A 21054-nucleotide genomic window follows, 5' to 3' on the forward strand; every position below is an offset into this window, starting at 1 on the left:
CACATAATTTTGAATGCTTTTAGCTGAGTACATTTTTAAATACTTATTTAAAAGTTACTGGTCTGTCATACAGAGTTAAAACCATCAATTATCTTCTTACGACTTTATTAATTTAGTGCCTCTCTAAATGTGAGAAGCTGAAAGAGATTCTATAGGTATGAGATTAGAAATATTGGGTAAAAACACAAACATTTCACAAACAAGTTTTTAAACCAAAAGTTTTTATATATAACTTATTACATGGTTTTGATCAGTTATTGAAAGTAATTTTTCTTTAAAGAAGTAATACTAGCATGAATTTCAGTTAGCACTGGCAAAAGCTTCACTGTGTGCATTCTACATATTTTAGTTTGAAAGTGAAATGCTGTCATTGTATCCTTATAACACGTGACTATTTTGTGGGTGTGATTGTTGTAACAGGAATTAGGTTCTCATGTTTTATATATATGTATTTTAAATGAAATAATTAATTTTTAGAAGTGAGATGAAAAAAATATGGTAAGCATCCTGAATTAATCTTTTAGAAACGCCCTAGAAGACATCTCAGAATACTTAAAAAGTGTGGCATTTGGGTAGGTTCCAGATGTCATCCTTTTCTGATTAAATAGCAACTTCTGTATATTATGATACATCAGATTTCTTTAAATGACAGGTTTTACATGAGGTTTTGGCTAACTGTTGGTTTGAAAATACGTGTTGGATTATTCTGCCGTTTTAATTACAGCATTATTGATTTATCATCGGTTTAATGAGTAACTTGATAGGTAATAGTAGATTTTGCTGAATTTTGTTGATTTTCTCTCATTTAGATTAAAAAAAAAGCTCCTAATGGATGGCTCTTCCCTTCATTTAGAGGGTTCGAGTCTTGGAATGCTGTAGGTTTCTGGTCAGCTCAAAGGCAGAGCAATACCAGGTCTTGTAGTAAGAATCCTTCCAGCACTACAAATTGCAGTACCATCACAAAACACATGCCTGTGAAGGGGAGAAAAACAGATAATTAATAACAGAAAGGTGGACTGGGGGTTTATCTGGAAAGACCGTAGTTGGTCTTGGCACCCTAAATCTCTGTCTTCTACTTTGTTGAAGAATGTTCCTGAGCTTCCAGACACTGCAGAGCACTCTCGAACTGACCTCTCCCGTGACCTGGCAGCTTTGCATGAGATCTGTGTGGCACACTCGGATGAGCTCCGGACGCTCAGCAACGAGCGAGGGGTGATGCAGGTGAGTTAACACAATCACAGGTATGGGGTGCTTGTCCTGAATTACTCCTCAATAGGGAGGGATTCTTTTGTGGTATTTCTGTAGCAGTATGACTGATGTATTTCACCAGAGGGTTATTAGCTGTGAAGGAAATGCTTAATCCATAATTTTGCTCCCCCATGCAATAAAACCAACTAGGTTTGGGGTGGTTTTTTAAGTTTCTAGAGGAAGCTTTAAACCCATAAAATTACTGTCCCCTGACAGATTCTCTGGGTCTTAGTTTTCAGATTTGGATTTTTTTCCAGTTGAGAACCAAAAATCATTTTCTTTAGCTTTCTATTAATACCTCATTTCTGCTTACTAGTTTGCCAGTACACTTGTATGCTTGGAAAACTCTGGTGGTTAATTTTAACAGTGTGTTAGCTGTACACTTCCTCTTAATAACAAAGAAGCAAAAAGATCCATGGGAGGACAGGCAAAGTCCATAACATTGTTTTAAGACTACCCTTAATGGCTAGGGAATCAGACATTTTCTCTTTTTAGTAATATATTTCAACTTCAAGTGATAGGTCTGATAGGCTGATGCTGAAAATGCTGCTCAGGGAGGCCTTTTCTCTCTTCAGTAGCTAGCATGTAGTTTTATTGACTCAACTCTCTTTTACAGCACGTTCTTAAGAAGCTTTTGGCCATTACTGAACTGCTACAACAAAAACAAAATCAGTATTCAGTGTCTAACAACATCAGGTAGCAGCTCTCTACCTGAATTCTGCATGGATCCAGCACGCCCAACATGACAACTCTCACCAGTATCACTTCCTTCTTGCTTTTGCCAAAAATAGCACACCCTGTCACATTCCCAGTGATGTGTGAACTATGCAAAAGAAAACAAAGATCCTGTTGGTGAATGATTGTACCAGCAGCTTTTTTTAAGCTATCTGTGCAGGACATATGCACTTTTTTTTTTCCACTTGGAAACAATGAAATTTCACAACCTCTGAGCCTTCGTGTACAGTTCACCTTCTGCAGAGAAAATGCTGTGACTGTGTCTAGGACTTCGAAATTTTCAGCACCTCTGATTGCCAAAGTTTTTGCTGTCTGATTGGAAAAGAATTATCAACTGACATGAGAAGAAAGGCGTTGTTCTGACAACCACCTATAACTAACTGGATAACATTTCTTACTGTAATTTCTGACTGGTTACAATAACTATGACTTTTGACTGTTTCAACCACTTTTAACTTTTATTTACTTTTTCCAGAATTTGATGTTATGGTAGGAACAACCTTTACTGTACACGTTTTATACCATGCTGTTTCTCTTGCTGGAATGATGTTGAAAGAGAATATCCAGAATGGATCTTGTCAGCTTTATTTTTCTGATGTGCCACTGATTCAGTCAGAATAGTTTTTCCATCAAGAACTGTATATCCAGATAAATCACAATGCTTTTGTAAAACGTTTACAACAGTAAATAATTTGAATTCAGTAAATTTATTGATTATATCAGACATGCATGCATTCATTAAACCATTTTATAAAATAGGTATTGTTTGGTCTTTTTGTAAGTCTAGCATAAATATTTTTGTAAGTGAAAAGTAAGTTTTTAAAATAAATCAAGCTACATCTTTCTAACTCTATGGAAACTAGCTGAATGGCTACTGTGGAAATTTTATAGTGTCTGCAATGTGGCATACTTTGCAGTGGTTACAATGTGTCACTTTTTGAGCATGAGTCCTCAGACAGCATTACCTTCTCCTTATGCCTTAATTTGTACAGCACTGGGTGAGAAAGCAGATGCTAAAACTCCATACATAGGTTGAGATTTAGTAAAAGGGAATTCTTCCCTGTGAGTGGGGTGAGGCACTGGCAGAATGCCAGAGAAGCCCCAAGAAGTGTTGAAGGTGGCGTTGGATGAGGCTTGGAGCAAACTTGTCTAGTGGAAGGTGTTCCTGCCCATTGCACTGCTATAAACGGTTAAAAAATTGAGGAGTAAAATGTGCTGTTGATTTAAAGAGTACTTCATCATCACGGTGTCTTCTGTTCTAGGCAGTGATATAATAGGGAATAAAAGGATTCACTGACAAGACTGAGATAACTGCTTGAATAATTTTATCATACAAACGCTGTTGCAAACCTTTACAACACCTAGAGTGTTCCTGTCGACCAGAACTGCCACATCTCTGTCACATAAAATCAGAGACTTTGCTTTTGCACCTTTGCTGTAATATTAAAGTGGCTCTCCCTGTGTTGCCCTGGTCTCCAGCTGGAACAGCTTCTTGAAGGTGAAAGCTCCTAAATATCATATGTATGGCACTGGGCAGACAGACACATGTGATGCCCTTCCATAGTAACAATACATGTGTTTGCAACACCTTGTTACTAGAGAAGTCTTTTTCTTAGATTGTCCCATAACCATATCAAGTCTATGTTAAACTGCATCTCAGACGAGTAAGTAATTTACCTTTCAGTGTGTCCTACTTAAATCTTTGACAGAGTGTGTAAAAGGGATTATTTTGTGGATTTGGTTGCTATGGTACAGGCAATATAACATGGTAACTACAAACTGGAAGACAGAGCTGCCTACCTAATTTACCTGTTACACACAAAATGCAGCAAAGAGAATGAAACGGGGCTGAAATGAAACCCAAAGCTGCATGTAAGTGTGCATATTGTAGAACTCTTAACTGGGTGTATAAAAAATAAATCAGCTGGTGCTTATAACACTACACTGCAGACACAGCAAACTGTTTCTGAACCAAAAACAAGGGTGAGATTTCTCAAAGCAAATCTTGCTAGTGTTAGACCTGTAATGGATGAGGGTTTAATGGAACTACAACTTTTTATTTTAGGAAAGTAAAAGGCTTTAGTGCCAAGGTAACTAACAGCACAAAGACCTTATGACACATAATAAGGAGCCTGTGGCAGGCAGTCACACTTGACACCACAGGGTAGTTCCTGCAGTGGTAGGAGTCCGTCTTCCTTCAAAGTAATGCTGAATCCACAAGATCATCATCAGTCCACTCTTCCTAATAGAAGGAAAAAACACAGCACCTTATGTAACAGCTCTGTGTGGCGGTGTGCTCCTTATGGTCTGGATTTAAGAACTTACAGAAAAATTCCATGAACAGAAGACTAAAAAAATATTTTAACTTGGGGCAAGTTAGGCCTTTAACCTTAAAGCTACATTATCCATACCTATGCTTACAGTCCTGGACACAGAGTCATAAAGTCAGATAAAGCTCCTGAGATAAAGAAGCATGAGCTTTATATTGGATAACTATGTAGAGATTTCAAAAACAGCTCATACTGCACCTTCTACCAATGTCCTGTGCTTTTCATAGCTTTGCAGATTACAGTCTAATGTCAGCTAACTAAGTCATTTTGTCATAAAAAGTTTTCCAAGAGCCTGCTTTATGGAGTTGCCAGTTTTATTACATTTTTGAAGACTGGCATTTGGAATGAAAACTTATTAAAAGTTTTTGCAGGAATAAAATTATAAAATAAATTCAAGGTCCCACATTTTGTTAGAATACACTTTCACTGCCAATTTTATTATAATCTTGTTTTAATAATATTTTAGAGTCTAATTTGACACTATACTATCAACCTACTATGATAATCTCCAATAGCAAGACACAAATCTTGTCTTTTATCTTCAGATTTTGGTAGGTGACCCTCTTTAGATGTTAGCACGTTTTTCTAAATGCCATACTTAGTGTGTCTTAGACGATCAGTATCCAGCATCTTTAGTATCAAAATGAGTCCATTTAAAAAGGGTTCTGCACCTCTGCCAGTGTGGACTCTCTCCAATTTCCTGTCCATTGTCCAGACAAAAGCTCTAGAAGGTGTTCATCTCAGATATGAAGGACAACCTTAATACTGTTTGTATTGGTTGAGTCATGCTTGTCAGTTTATCTCACCTTATTTATACCTGGTCTTAGAACACAAAGTACGAGCAACCCATCTGTAATTCAGACAGCCTTGTAGACAAATTGTCTGACATAAATTTAGTTCAACTTTACACTGCTTTGAGCAGTGAAGAAACCAAATAAAGTAAATAAAAACTTCCAAAGCACAATAAACAGCAGGAAGCATGGTCTGCATGTTCATTCCTCTTTCCACAAAAGCCAGGGGTGTTCAAGAACACTTCCAAGCATAGTCAGGTATGAAATCTGGCTCATTTAAAGTGAAAAAAAAGGTTGAAAAAGGTTTAGTCTGAGCAACAAGTAAAATTATGTTACAGATGCATAAATTTATCTCAGTAGCTGTGTCACTTTTGTCTTGGCATTAAGAGTGAAAAAAAAAAACAGGAAAAACTTGTACAACAGGTTTACTAACCTCATCCATTTTACATTTCTTTGTGACATATTCATCATCTTCATAACCTTTCCTCTTCTTCCTAACCCAGAAGAAAAGTGAAATGCTTAGGTATTTTTTTAAGTTAAGATTCTCATTATTTGACCTCAGGATTACAATATGGACATACCTATTCCATAAAAAATATCAGAGCCTTGGCATGCAGCTTGCTGGAAGTTCAGAGTGCAATCCTTTGCCATCCACAAAATTCTTAAGAAAACATTAAGCCTTTACAACATTCTTGTTTTAATCACCTAATTTTGAAGTCCTTAGTTCTCATCACATACATCAAGTGGTCACACCTTAGAAGCCCCACAGTATTCCAGTTCTGCGTTACAAAATAATCAGCTTGCTATGCAGATCAGCACAAAAGAACTTGTTTATTACTGAAAGCACTACTTTGAATCTTCAATCTCAGCTTCCAGTAGATATAGCAAGCAGGCAAACACTGTGTGCACATTTAAGGGTTTTTATTTTCAATCACTCACATAGCTAAGAAAACATTAATGTTCCTATGCCAATAAAAAAGAGAACGTTTAACACATCCAAGATATACTTACGGGTTTGTATTAAATGAGAGGTCCAAGCTGTGACACTTCTCTAACTTCTGTTTTAGAGCAGCAATCTCTTCAGGCCTTGGCAGTTCATATTTTTTAATGAGATTTTTCATGCCTAAAATGGCAACAACACAGCTGTAAACACAGCTAATTTCTGCTCTGCCTTGTTTTGTTGGGTCTGCATGGCAAGATGTTGGTAATGGGGGGGCCTATAGGGGTGGCTTCTGTGAGGCGCTGCTAGAGGCTTCCCCCATGCACAACAGAGGCAATGCCAGATGGCTCTAAGATGTATCCACCACTGGCCAAGGCCAAGCCTATTAAGTGACACTGGATGTACATCTGTGATAACAGATTTAAAGGGCAAAATCCAAATCCTGGTGCAACACTAATGGCTGCTGGAAAAGAGGAATGAGAATACATGAGAACATCTACACCTTACATCTACCAGGGTCAGGGAGAAACATGAGGAAGGAAGTGCTCCAGGCCTAGAAACAAGATTCCCCTGCAGCTCATGCAGACCATGGTGAAGCAGTGGTGCCCATGCATGGAGGTCAACAGAGAGTGTGGAGTATGCAGATACAACTGCAGCCTGTAGAGGAAGTTACTGTGGAGCAGGTAGACGTGCACGAAGGAGGCTGTGACCCACTGGGAATACCATGCTATGTATCATACCGTGTAGGGAAGGGAAACCTACATTACAGAAGGCTTGCTGGCAAGACATGTGACCCCCTGGGAGACCAGCACTGAAGCAGCCTACTCCTGAAGGGCTACATCCTGTGTAATGGACCCACATTAGAGCAGTTAATGAAGAACTGTAGCATGAGGGAAGGACTCAGGTTGTAAAAATTTGTAGAAGACTATCTCTGTGGGAGTGACTCCACACTGCGACAGGGGAAGAATGTGAGGAGGAAGGAGCAACAGGAACATATGGTAAGCTGACTACAGTCCCCCTGCACTGGAGGGAGTGAAATTGAATCCAAGAAGAAGGGAGGGGTGGGGGAAAAGGTCTTTTTAAGATGTGGTTTTCACTTCTCATTACCCTACACTTATTTGATTTGTGATTAATTAATTTCCCCCACTTGTGTCTGTTTTGCCCATGACAGTAACTGGTAAGTGACCTCTCTCCCTGCTCTTATCTTAGCCCATGAACTTATTTTCTTTTCTCTCCCCTGCCCAGCTAGGGAGGTCAGTGATAGGGTCTTTGGTGGTCACTTGGCAACTTTGGTGGTCACTTGGCATTGAGCTGGGGTCAACCCACCGCACTTGTGAATCACACAATCCTATCCAGTCTCCAGTGTGGCTGAGTGCTGCTTATGTCATAGGCAGACTTGAGACAACAGTTCATCCTTCCTTTCCTCAATGTAACTACACTGAAACAAGTCGCCAGCATTACCGACTCCGGATTTCCTTTGAGGCAGAGTTCACACTACTATGCTAACAAGCTTCAAAATACACAGGTATTTTTTGCAATCAACATTGTACCTGCTGTCCTAAAAAAAACCAGTTCCAGTCTTTCTAATAATGCAAATTAAATTTACAAGATTTTTTCTCTACCACCAGTACTCTGTAGAAGTAATTTACAAATGTTTGAAAAATTTCCTTCCAGCCATCTTATGTTTACGCAAGAGCTGCTTTTGGGCTAAAGCTACCATCTACAATAACAGAAGTGAAGAGTAAGTGATTCCAGCATTCCCTTCCATGTCAGCAATGGAAGTCTGAAGACCCAATTTGTTAGAAGACCAGAAAGTAAAGGACATCTAAATTTTATAAATTAAAGGTAAATTGGATTTGTAGACCCTGGTTACTTGTATGGTGCATTCACTCCTCATGTCAGTCAGCCTAGTTTCACTGCCACCACTCCCATTTCAAGTGCATGCATTAATTTAATGCATTCAGTAACTGATTACTTACTGGGAATTTTGTATCACAGCCTTTTAATTTAAATACAAAAAGGTAGTAATCAGGGTACTACACTCTCTTTTAGCTTAGCTGAACCAAGGTAGTATCCTTAATATTTGTAAAATATACACACACAAAGATATTTCTCACACTAGTGAAACTAAGCATCTTCTGAAACATCTTATAGCTGCAAAACAGATGTGCAGTATAAATACTGGCATATCACATTAGTAATTTAGCTTACAAAACACACCTCTGGTGGTAGTAGTTATTACATGCAGGCTTTGCCTGAAGCTGTAATGTTTAAGATATGGTGACTTAAAAAAGCAATTTAGTTCTGTCCTACAAATACCATTATCTAGTTCTCAAAATAGATTTCTCACTTTTGAATCAGCTGCTAGCACTTAACTGACTCTAGCACTTACGTTGTGAAAACATCAGGCAGGTCCCCTGTCTGTTAATTTATTTAATTTGTCCATATTAATTTGTTTAATTCATTTGTTCATTTTGTCTCAGTCTTTTTTCCTCTTCCATTCATATGCTGGTAGTTCATTCTACTGTCTGCAGTTTACTTATGCATGCCTTAAGGTGATGAGAACCATTTGAAGCAGACCTTTCTATCTAATGCTTTTTTAGTTTGGAAAAATATGGTTTTTCCTTGTTTTGAGATATTCTTTAATATACTTTTCTAATGTTTACTTACATTTCATTTCATCTAGTAATCTGGATAAGATTGATCTGTCCTCTTTCAGCATAAGACTTTCTGATAAATAGCTGCAAACAGACATTGAAGAATAAATTTTTTAAGTGTCATAATAATTTATGGCAATCATTTGTGAGTTAGTAAAAAGTGTATTATTTATAATTAACATCTCCTAGAGCTTCATAATTAGATTAGTAAGAATGCTTTGTTTACTTAAGTGCTATAAAGTGATGAAAAAGCTAATGTGTCACTAAAAAGGTGACAAAAATATTCCCCCAGTCATGTAGAAATAACACTGCCAAATTAGGTGTCCATCTTCCTTCTAAGTATTTGTAAGCCTCACAGAGCTAAGTCAAATTAAGTTTATGACAACATCATGCTATGGTACAATATGCCCACAGGGCAAGCAAATACTATAGCAGTTTTCAGATTGACCAACAGCAGAGCCTGCAAGAGAGGCCTGCTTCTTTTGGCAGCTGAAAGCTATTACTAAACGCTGTCTTGCATGAGCCTATGGGTCCCTTCCTCTTTCCAATGAGATCAAACTTCTCTTTAGTAAGAACACTAATGCACACTGTCTGGATAAAACAGATATGAGCAGTCCTCTTTACCAACACCCACAACAACCAAGGAGTTATATCCCTTCCCCCATGACAGCAACAGGTTTTCAATTCCCACATGCTCTGTACCACCTCTGTAGCTGCACCTGATCACAGGTCCACAGACCATCAGCTGCACCATCACCTTTTCTCATGTCTGGCAGCAAAAACTCACATCAAACAGTAAATGACAAGGTTATAACAACTGTATAGGGCAGACAGGTTACAAAGATTTGAATTCTTCCTGAATGTGCCAACAAAGTTCAGACACCTTGAATCACACATTATCTACAAATTATTTTCATTCTTTTTGCAAGCACGGTTTTCTGAATTTTGGCATGAGCACTACAGAATACAGATCTAAGAATGAGATCAAGTTTCAAGTTAAAGTAAGCACCTGAATGTTTTTACACAATTCTCAGAAGACAGTGAATCCTGTAAAGAATACCCCCAATACTCCTTATTTTAGAACTAGAGAGATTTGAGATACATTTAGAAGAGACAGAAGATTTTATTTTAAAAGAACTTTTTGGATTCAGAACAGGTGTTACACTCCAGATGTGAAATGCTCACAGGCAATGGCATTATATTAAAACATGCCAGGTGCAGCTCCTTACAGCAAACACCTCAGCTGTTCATCTGAAGAAAAGCATATATTTTGTCCGTAGGAGAACTAAACCAAACAAACTACAGCAAAGTGTCTGACAGCGTTTGACAGTACCTCTGCAAACAACAGTGGCAAGGACACAGAAGGGAAAGAAAAGATTGATTTAAAGCAACACCTTAGCCCTGGTGCATATCCATGGAAACCGAACAGCTGCAGCAACCAAACACAGTATGATACAGCATGCCCATTAGCTGTCAGTTCAGTGTAATTTCAGTTGACTCTCAGTTTCTACCATATTTTCACACTTTCTTCCCTGTGTAACCTTCAAACTGAGTCTGAAAATCCTGTGCTGTTCTAATTAAGGCAAAGTCATCAGGGTTTTTTTTTAACTTCTTCCAAAGGAATATAAGAACCAGACAGCAACTAACTGCTTTCATCACCTATTTGTGAAAATGAACAGTACCACTGCCATTCTAAAACATAAAGAACAGACCAAGTGCTAGCAATCAGTAAATACACAATTCTAGTAGTTAAGAATGTCTAGAGCAAAACAATTTTATACAAGAAGCAAACTGATTGTTTAAGCACACATATAAGACAGAAAATACTACCTTTCCATATTAATTCCTGCTCTTGAGCCACTAGATAATATGGCAGTGAGAGCAATCTGTGAGGGAGTAAAGAGCAGATACGCATCTGTCAGAGCCACTCGGTTAAGGAAGTCATCAGCTGTTTTCCTCAAAACTTCAGGATTTTCCAGCACTGGATAGCGAGTCTAAAAAGTAGTAATTTAGAAAAAAAAGCAGCTGTTTGTCATTCCTGTTCATGACACAATTCAACAATATTTTAAAAAGCTAAAAAGTAGCAGACCATATTTTTATTCCAGAAACATCCTAAATGACTTAAAGACCACAAGTAAAACAATTATCTTTCAAGTATCTGTCTATCACTATAGAAATTAGATATTTTAAATCACAGGCACAAAAGGAAATAAATTTCTTGAAGATAATGCATGACAGACTTGTATTACTTTACTACACAGAGCATATAGCATATCAGAGAGTATTACCTTAATATCAATTAGAAATCCCTCAAATGGCCTGTATGGATTGTGAATGATGAGATGGAAGTTCAGTTGCTGAATAAGTAGCAGTTCATATTCCAGTATTTGTTCAAGAACTTTTTCCTGTCCAACAGGACTTTCTCGAAGGTTACCAACAAACTGTGCACTGGATACATTAAATTCATCTACTTTACAGGCCAAAAATGTGCATGTTAGCCTTGAGGAGGGAAAAAAACAAAAAAGCAAACAATTGACATATGCAGCATCCATTCTCCTACTGAAAGTTCTGCTCAGAAAATGTGTATTTTTAAGTATGTTCTGAATACAGGAAAAAGACAGTGAAACTAACCATATTTTGTCTTTACTCCTACTTAAGCTCTCACATTTTCTTGGGTTTTTTTTAAGGTCTTTACAAATATAAAGATCATACCTCTCATATCCCATTTGACAGAGTAATTCAAGAAGTGCTGGTAACTCACATTATTATCCGAGGATGATGCTCCATCACTGAGTTATTGAGGTAAAAACGTTTGAAATACATGCAAGCTGTTCCCTAAATTGAAAAAAAAAATGGGGAGGGGAAAAAATGAAAATGGATTAAGAAAAAAAGTACATAAAAAGAAAAAAACCCCACAAAACAGGAAAATTTGGATATATACTAAAGGCACACAGGATACACTGAGGCACTAAGACACATACAGCCATTATATGTCATTAAGTATTTCAAAGTCTTTATTTTTGCCCGCAAGAACCTTACACTACGACTGTAATACAAAATATTTTTCTTTATTTTTAGACATATTTTAGAAGACAATGCTTAAAAAATCAACAGTATCTTTATGAAAAGAACTTGGTATTAAAATTAAATTTAAAAATCAAAGGCTGAAAAAAATAATCCTGAAAGTTGCAAGCAATTCAAGCTATTTGATTTTTTACATCAGTACATTTTGCAGCATGTTTATCAGCATGAAAGCCGATGCTTCCCAAAATGAGACTCTGCAGGAGCTACTTCTCAAACATCAGTCTGTCTTCACAGAACATGCAATGGCAGCAACTGCCATCTTTCAAAGGCACCCTTAAGCATGGTACTCTTCACCACACCTGCTTGGAAAACGGAGGACTAACAGGGGACAATGTAAATCATATATCTTAATGTCTTAGTGAGAGAGAGGCGCAATTTCACTATGTTCTTCAGCTCCACGTCGCCACTTCTCCCTTCTGAATTCAATGCACATAACTTCAAGGTAATTTCATTTCTTCTTTACAGGCCAATATTTTGCCAGTATATAATCCAGCCTATTTTGTGGTCAGAGAAGCACTAATGCTGGAGAAACACTGAATGACAACCCAAATTTGGGACTGTCTCCTTTAGCGACTGGGAGATTGTTTCATTGTATCCTCAAACATTACCATCAACCATCTACGACTATTTTGCTCCTACTCTCTCCTAAGGCGAAGCAGAACAATTCAGCCACTCAAGCAAGTTTAAGCAAAAGATCACGTTGAAAAACATCAGGTTTTGAAATGGCTGCCCGTGTCAGAAAACGCAACAAGACAAAAAGCGGCCACAGATTGTAGTGCCAGAAGAGAGAAAAGAGATAAAGAGATTTAAAGATACCCGCGCTCTCAAGAACAAGCCAAGCAGGCAGCAAGCGAAGGAATAAGGAGGGCCGAGGCGGCGGCTCCTTCTCGCCTCGCTTACCACAACGGACCGCGGCATCGCGGGTTTGAATGCGGCGCAGAAGTCCAGCAGCCTCTTCTCGTAGTACTTGCATAGCGCCAGCTCCTCATGCGGCTCCAGCAGCACCGGGTCGCCCTGCGGCACCTTGAGAAAAGTAAAGCCGCGCCTGAGTCCGCCGCAGTCTCACCCTCCCGCTCCGCAATCCCTGCGGCCCCGCGCACCTTCCCGCTGGCCGCCGCCCTGGCTCGGGCCCGGCGGTTCCCCTCAGCGCGGCGCCGCGCCAGTTCCTCCTCGCCATGGAAGATCCAGTGCCGGCGCTGCGTGCTGCTGTGGAACATTGCCCCTCAACATGGCCGCATCCGCGCGCAGCACGCCGGGAGCCGCCTGAGCGCGTGGGGCGCGGCGGGCGGGTCTAGGACACTCCCTCCTGGGAGAGGGATGCTTCCGTTTCCTTTTCAGAATTTTCCCTTTTTAAGGAGGAGGTGTGGCAAAAGGGCGTGTTGTTAACTTTTGCAGAATAGCAGCAGTCTTTGTGTTTCTCTTTTGGTTTTATTAATGTATACTTGCAGATCTACATTGCACTTGTATAGCCTCACGTCGAGTGCTGGGGACAGTTTGGGCACCGCAATGTAAGACAGACGTTAAGCTGTTGTAGAGCATCCAAAGGAGGGCCATGAGGATGATGAGGGTCTGGAGCAGAAGTCACATGAGGAGTAGCTCGGATCGCTTGGATTGTTGAGTCTGGAAGAGACTGAGGGGAGACCTCATTGCAGCCTACAACTTCCTTGTGAGGGAAAAGGAGGGGAGACACTGATCTCTCCTCTGTGGTGACCAGTGGCAGGACTTGAGTAAATAGTATGAAGTTAAGTCCGTGAAGGTTTTGGTTGGGTATCAGGAAAAAGTTTTTGGCCCACAGGGTAGTTGGCCACTGAAACAGACTCCCCAGGGAAGTGGTCACATTACCAGGTCTGATGGATTCAGAAGTGTTTGGACAATGCTCTCATGCCCGTGGTGTGATTCTTGGGGTGTCCTGTGTCACACAGGCCCAGTGTGAAAAACGCATATTTTATGATTAGCTTTTCACAAATATTAAAATGAATATTATATATGTTAGAAAGTTATGCTGTATTAATTTTCTTAAGTAGTGTGTTAAATATAGTTTTAGGTTATAGTGTAATGTTAAAATAGAAACTATGTTTGTAATGTATGGATATTTTTTTAAAGAAAGGAATGAGGTATCTTGGTACTTGCACCAAGATGGCAGACATGGGACACCTACGTCTTTAGTAGAAAGATAATTTATTGCTCCATTATCAGAAGAAACTAACTTCTTCCCACCTTGCTCAGCCCTGAAGACGCCATTAGGATTAAGACGAAGGAGTTGACACTAACCAGACAAAAATTCTTTGTTTTAATGGAATTTTTGCATCATGTATGAGATGTATGAATGTGCAACAGGCTATTGTTTTTAAGGGTTAGTCCTCTGTTAATGTGTGTCCTTTTTTGGGCTTATTTTGTCCAGAAAGAGGTACCTGGACTGTCTGTAACTCTTCGGGTTTTTTGTCTAATATTGTCCTAATCTCAATTGTTCATTTTTTTTTTACTCTAATTATATTACTATTTTTATAACCATTTTATTACAATTAAAGTTTTAAAATTTAAAAAAAAGAAGGGATTGGCATTTTTCACACCCAGGAACTGGACTTTATGATCATGGTGGGCCTCTGCCAAGTCAGAATATTCTGTTATTCTGTTCCATTAAGTTCCTTCAGTAGTGTCCTGCTTTCCCACTAGATATTAAAAAGATAACCACTAGATATAAAATCCAATTATGCTTTTAAGGAAGCAGTATTTCATAGCCTCCATGCTTCAGCCAGAAATTTTAGATATTACTGTGTAATGTCTAATATTTGTATTTGAAGTATGTGAGGAAAGTATGTAAAACACACTTTTGTGGACAGTCACAGGACTTGTAGTTAAAAGTGTTACCCAACAAATTACATTCTTTTAAAAGGAGTTGATGCAGCAGTGGGAGAAAATTCTTTTAACCTTAGCACAATAGTGTTTGACCTCTATCTAGGATTAATGCTTTGTTTGTATCATACAGTGCTTACTACAAACACCAGGGAAAAATGTGGCTTTGTTTTAACTCTCTGCATCTGTGATTAATAAGCCTTGTGCCAATTAGTGTGGGAAATTATATAACTTTACTCAAAATTTTCCTACTAATTATTTTAATTATCTCTTCTAATTAATTGTTTTAATTAGTTTCAAGCAATGTAATTTTACACTCTGTCATATGCTACTGGAGCCAGAATTTAGCCAGGTTGTCATAAGCTGGTATTGTGGGAACATAATTTGGGAAAATGACTGAAACTTTCAAGTTTTGCTGAAACAAGTGTAATCAACACTTTGATAGGTTTCAATGATCTCAAAGGACATTAACAAAGCCTTGCAGAGACATCTATTGTTGAAACTGGACAAAAGTAATGCAAAATTCATGAACCACGAGGACATTTTGCAGAAACTCAAGATAAGGAAGAAAATAACTAAGTCATTTCAGCAATTGTACTCGATGTGCTGTTTGGGAAAAAGATAATAAAAAGACTGAAGAACTGGGCTAATTAGCATGAGAAGTGAGAAAACAAATAGGAGCTAGAATACTAATCAATGAAGACAATTATGAAACTTATAGCCGATGAACATTAATTTCTTTATTTGCTACAGTGTATTACTAGTGAAAAGTTTTGAAAGTGGATGTGAATATTAGGTGAAGCTATCATCATGCACCCAACATACTGAAAAAATATCAACTTTCTAACATAACAAACTGGTTAGAGAGTTTCTTTCCTGGATTTTAGTGATGAAGTGGTTCCTTGCAAGCAGACATCACAAAGGTCCTTCCCTAAACTACACAAGAAATAATGGTATTATCTATATTGTCTGAACCCATCAATATTTTGCTTTAAATTACAGTAATCAGCACACCCAACATATAAACAGTTTGAAATCTGACCAAATCTGCGTTCCAGGAGCCATATGTACAAAAAATACCAAATGGGTGTTGTTGTGCATCTGATTGTGACAGTTCCATCACAAATTAGAAACTCGTAAAGAGTGCACATTATTCTAATACTCAGTTTACTCAGTATTATTGTTAATATGTTATTTCGCATCATCACTCTGAGAGTAAAATGTAGGAATAAGAATGAAAATTTCTAAAAAGAGCAGCACACGGGATAAAGTAGATTTTTTTTCATTTTTTAAATACTCCATTTCTTTTACACCTATCACTTTTCAGAATCCGTACTTCAAAGTTGTATGGGTTTAAGCATACCAAACTACTGTGGACTTTGCTGATTTTAGTTCTTCCTTAACTTTAAATGGTATGATAAATTATTAGTGATTCTAAAATTCAGTCTAAAAGTGGACAAAGGCAGATTTAGATAAAATATCTGGAAATGTAATCATAAAATACTCAGAAAAACCTTCCTGTTCTTGGTCTGTGATCCAGCTATGAACAGAAACGGGAATTTACTGTTTCTACTTCTCTGTTGTTTTTTTTTTTCACAATTGTGCTTTTCACAACCTCCTTACCCACAAGACAATTTTGATATATTATCTTGTAGCCGAAGAGGTTAATAAAAAGAAGAAATACTGCAATGTGATTTTTGTGCAAGTAATAAGGTCTACAAAGAATGGTATAGAATGCACTAATAAAGTGCAGAGTGAGTATAAATTTTTTTACTACATTCAGAAAGATAATTACAAGAACTGAAAGGTTTTTTGGAAAGTGAAGATGTACGAGTTATTAATCAGTTGCTCAACTCAGTCAAATGTCAATGTTTGAAGTCTGTCCTTTATGCTAGTTTTAAACATGTTATGCAGGGATATTTGTTCAGAATTATGCAAGTAGCAAAGTAACCAAGCAAAACTTATGAGCTAATAAAAACCTTCCAGTGGCCTAGTTATTTTAGTATGTTCAGCAATTTCTCAGAAAAATTACCTGAAGGTGTAAATAAATATCTACCACCTTGTCCTGGCTTGTAAAATAAGCATGTATTCTATTTTGCCATCTGTTGGGGGTTAGGCAGTTTTTTCTTATCTCTTTCAGGAACAATGACACTGCCCGGAAGACAATGTCCTGCTGATGGGCTATATAATGTCCTGGCTTGTAAAATAAGCATGTATTCTTTTTTGACATCTGTTGGGGGTTAGGCAGTTTTTCTTATCTCTTTCAAGAACAATGACACTGCCAGGAAGATAATGTCCTGCTAATGGCCTATTGAATTACTCACTGTGGCTGGTAAGATTAGTTACATCATCCCATTGGGAGATGCTCCACCCAGAGGGAGGAGCCAAGCATCCCTGCCACCATAAAACAAGCATTTCTGAGACCACAGACAGCCTTCTTCGCTGGATTTCCGAGAGGAATCAGGAACCGAGGCCCAGCTGCTCCTTCGCCACATTTTCGGAAGGGATCTACACCCTTCTGCAGATCGCCGCTCCAGGAGGAGCAGCCACCATTTGGCTGGACTGCTATCAGCACCCTGACTTCTCAGGGTGCCAGGTTTTTCTCACTCTGCCAGTGGTTGTTTTGCTTGTGTTAAATTACATTGTTTTTTTTTTTTTTTCTTCCAGTAAAGAACTGTTATTCCCATTTCCCATATCTTTGCCTGAGAGCCTTTTTTTAAATTCTGAAGTTGTGATAATTCGGAGGGAGGGGGTTTACCTTCTCCATTTCACAGGAGGCTTTTGCCTTCCTTCACAGGCTCCTGTCTTTTCAAACCAAGACAGATTTTGGCGCCCAACGTGAGGCTCGAGGGCATTGAGAAAAAAAGGGGATTAACAGTTCTTAGGTAGCTTAATTTGTAAGTACCACCATGTGGTCCAGTTTTCCCTGGTTTGGGTGGCATGTGGTCGCAAGTGTATACTTCCCATTTACAGGCCCTTATCTAAATATGGGTCCTATAACTAAGGCCACTGTGTCTGTTATCAAGTTTGTCCTCTGGGTGAAGGATTCATGGATCTTTAATTTCCTCTGGATGGCAGGTACATGGATTCAGAGCTATCACACACTAACTGCATGTTTTTGGAGTTACTTTAATAATGGTACCTACTGTGAGGAAATGACACGGGGGGAAACTTTCTCCCAACCTTTTAACCATCTTTTTGGGTCTGCACCACCAGTTTTCGAAGGGTTAAGATCCACTTTAAGTGCTAATGATATCATACAATGGGTGGTGTTGCTGATATGCCTGTTATGTTTAGCACTCAGAGATAAGAGAAGATTAACCTGGATAACTACCCTGACACCTACACCAGAGACTAGGGGTGCTGCTGCAGAGCCTGACACTACCCCAGAGACTGGAGATGCTGCTGCTCCAGAGCCTGCCCCTGCCCCACAGCCTGCCTCAGAAACGAACCACCCAGATTGGGTGAGGGTGCTGGTTAAGGAGATGCAGGAGATGCAAGCGATGCTGAAGGAGTGCATTTCACCAGCTGGTGAGAAGCCTGCCTTTTGCCTTGAAGAGGGACAGTCTAATAGTACAGCTGTGGAACCCACAAATGTTACAACTGTCCAGGTTCCAACTGAACCACAAAGGCAGTCACAGCCAGCAGCAGTTGCCCCGGTAGAAACAAGGAGGTCTAAGATGAAAGCAGAGCACCCAGATAGAGATAGGAATGGAGGAACCTCACAACCCACAGGGGAGCCAGAAGTTGCGATCATCACCGAGTCCCTGACATACGAAAGTCTCCATAATCTGCACAAAGACATTGTGCGACGAGGGCGTGAGGCTTATACTACCTGGCTACTCCGGGTCTGGGACCTTATGGGTACAGGTGTGCAGCTGGACGGTGGTGAGACAAGGAACTTGGGACCCTTAACCCAGGACTCAGGTATGAATCAGATTTTTGTAAGGGAGCCAGGATCCCTTTCTCTCTGGGAGCGGCTTTTAATGAGTGTCAGAGAGAGGTTTGTCCACAGGGAGAGAATGCAGGAGCACCACCATAGAATGCGTTGGAAGACCCTGGAGGAAGGGATCCAACAGTTAAGGGAAGTGGCAGTATTAGAGGTACTCTTTGGGAGGGATGGACAACATAATAATGACCCCGACAAGGTCAGGTGCACTCCACAAATGCTGTGGAGTCTGGCAAATCTGGGGCCATCTCAGTACACCACTTTCATTGCAACAATTGATGCTGACACTAACCGAGAGACAGTGGGCTCTGTTGCCAACAAACTTAGGAATTATGAGATTATGATTAATGGCCCAATGCAGGCTCATATCTCAGCTGTGATTAAGGAGTTCAAAGAAGAGATGAGGGAGGAAATGAGGAAGGCTAATGCAGCACCCGTACGAGTCACAGGCCCCAAAGTCAGAGCCCAACATTCCCCAGCTAGAGAGAGAGGGTACACCCCAAGGGCTAATCTGTGGTTCTTCCTGCGTGACCACGGGGAAGACATGGGGAGGTGGGATGGGAAACCCACTTCTGTCCTGGCAGCACGGGTCCGTCAACTCAAGGAGGGAAACTCTAACCGGGGGAGTTCCACCAAGGTGAAGGTAGCCTCAACCTCCCATGACCAAGCTTTTGGGTACGATCTGTCAGATCCCCTTGAAGGGACCTCTAGTATGTATACCCAGGAGAGGAATAATAACCAGTGTTAGAGGGGCCCTGCCTCTAGCCAGGGAGAGGCACGGGAAAACCGGATCTTCTGGACGGTGTGGATCCGATGGCCTGGCACATCAGAGCCACAAAAATACGATGCCCTAGTTGATACTGGTGCGCAGTGTACCCTGATACCATCGGGACATGTGGGGGCAGAGCCTGTTTCTATTGCTGGTGTGACAGGGGGATCACAGCAATTGACCCTGGTGGAAGCCGAGGTGAGCCTGACTGGGAAGGAGTGGCAGAAACATCCTATAGTGACTGGCCCAGAGGCCCCGTGTATTCTGGGCATAGACTTCCTCCGGAACGGCTATTACAAAGACCCAAAGGGACTCAGGTGGGCTTTTGGCATTGCTGCTGTAGAGGCAGGGGACATTAAGCAATTGAACACCTTGCCTGGACTGTCAGAAAACCCGTCTGCAGTAGGACTCCTGAGGGTGGAAGAGCAACTCGTGCCAATTGCGACCTCGACAGTGCACCGTCGGCAGTATCGGACGGATCGAGATGCCGTGATCCCCATCCACAGAATGATTCGTGAGCTGGAGAGCCAAGGGGTGGTCAGCAAAACCCACTCACCCTTCAACAGCCCCATCTGGCCTGTGCGCAAATCTGACGGAGAATGGAGATTGACTGTGGGCTATCGTGCCTTGAATGAAGTGACTCCACTGCTGAGCGCCGCTGTACCGGATATGCTGGAACTCCAGTACGAGCTGGAGTCCAAGGCAGCGAAGTGGTATGCCACTATTGATATTGCTAATGCGTTTTTCTCCATTCCTCTGGCAGCAGAATGCAGGCCTCAGTTTGCTTTCACCTGGAGGGGCGTGCAGTACACCTGGAACCGACTGCCCCAGGGGTGGAAACACAGTCCCACTATCTGCCATGGACTGATCCAGACTGCACTAGAAAAGGGTGAGGCTCCAGAACACCTGCAGTACATCGATGACATCATGGTGTGGGGGAACACAGCGGCAGAAGTGTTTGAGAAAGGTAAGAGGATCATCCAGATACTGCTAGAATCTGGCTTCGCCATCAAGAAGAGCAAAGTCAAGGGACCTGCCCGAGAAATCCAGTTCCTGGGAGTGAAATGGCAAGACGGACGGCGCCAGATTCCTACTGAGGTCATCAACAAGATCACCGCTATGTCCCCACCAACCAGCAAGAAGGAAACACAAGCTTTCCTAGGTGCCATAGGTTTTTGGAGGATGCACATTCCCGAGTATAGCCAGATTGTGAGCCCTCTTTACCTGGTTACCCGCAAAAAGAACGATTTCCACTGGGGCCCTGAGCAGCAACAAGCCTTCACCCAGATCAAGCAGGAGATCGCTCATGCTGTAGCCCTTGGCCCAGTCAGAACGGGACCAGAAGTCAAAAATGTGCTCTACTCTGCAGCCGGAAACAATGGTTTGTCCTGGAGCCTTTGGCAGAAGGTGCCTGGTGAGACTCGAGGTCGACCATTGGGATTCTGGAGCCGAAGTTTCAAAGGGTCCGAAGCCAACTACACCCCAACAGAGAAGGAAATCTTGGCTGCCTATGAAGGAGTTCAAGCCGCCTCGGAGGTGATTGGCACGGAAGCACAACTCCTCCTGGCACCCCGACTACCAGTGCTGGGGTGGATGTTCAAAGGAAAGGTTCCTACTACCCACCACGCCACCGAAGCCACATGGAGCAAATGGATTGCCCTCATCACCCAGCGTGCCCGTATTGGAAACCTGAATCGC

At 40.6% G+C, this 21054-nt stretch overlaps 2 protein-coding genes across 7 annotated transcripts in view; one reads left to right on the plus strand and one right to left on the minus strand.

The window, feature by feature from the left end:
* Nucleotides 1-2741, plus strand: part of RASA1 (RAS p21 protein activator 1) — a 46694-nt gene extending 43953 nt beyond the window's left edge. For all 3 annotated transcript variants that reach the window (XR_010353265.1, XM_064404423.1, XM_064404424.1), the window contains 2 exons: nt 1087-1221; nt 1865-2741. Coding sequence is in view for 2 of the 3 variants with exons in the window: in XM_064404423.1 (XP_064260493.1) it covers nt 1087-1221; nt 1865-1948 (219 nt within the window). In the remaining variant the exon portion in view is untranslated. The remainder of the gene's footprint in view (nt 1-1086; nt 1222-1864) is intronic.
* CCNH (cyclin H) lies at nt 205-13072 on the minus strand. 4 transcript variants are annotated; one of them, XM_064404426.1, is made up of 10 exons: nt 12886-13072; nt 12686-12799; nt 11463-11536; nt 10990-11200; nt 10532-10695; nt 8715-8785; nt 6116-6227; nt 5538-5598; nt 1960-2071; nt 205-972 (listed from the first exon to the last, which is right to left on the minus strand). In XM_064404426.1, the coding sequence occupies exons 1-10, from the start codon at nt 13000-13002 to the stop codon at nt 893-895; spliced, it is 1116 nt and encodes a 371-aa protein (XP_064260496.1). In that variant the 5' UTR covers nt 13003-13072; the 3' UTR covers nt 205-892. The 4 variants fall into 4 exon arrangements, with proteins under 4 accessions (XP_064260496.1, XP_064260495.1, XP_064260498.1 ...); XM_064404425.1 differs by having other exon boundaries at nt 12686-12808; nt 12886-13070; XM_064404428.1 differs by lacking the exon at nt 1960-2071 and having other exon boundaries at nt 12686-12808; nt 12886-13068.
* Between the last annotated feature and the right edge of the window lie 7982 nt (nt 13073-21054).

This window comes from Passer domesticus, chromosome Z, assembly GCF_036417665.1.
Source record: "Passer domesticus isolate bPasDom1 chromosome Z, bPasDom1.hap1, whole genome shotgun sequence".
Lineage (NCBI taxonomy): Eukaryota > Metazoa > Chordata > Aves > Passeriformes > Passeridae > Passer > Passer domesticus.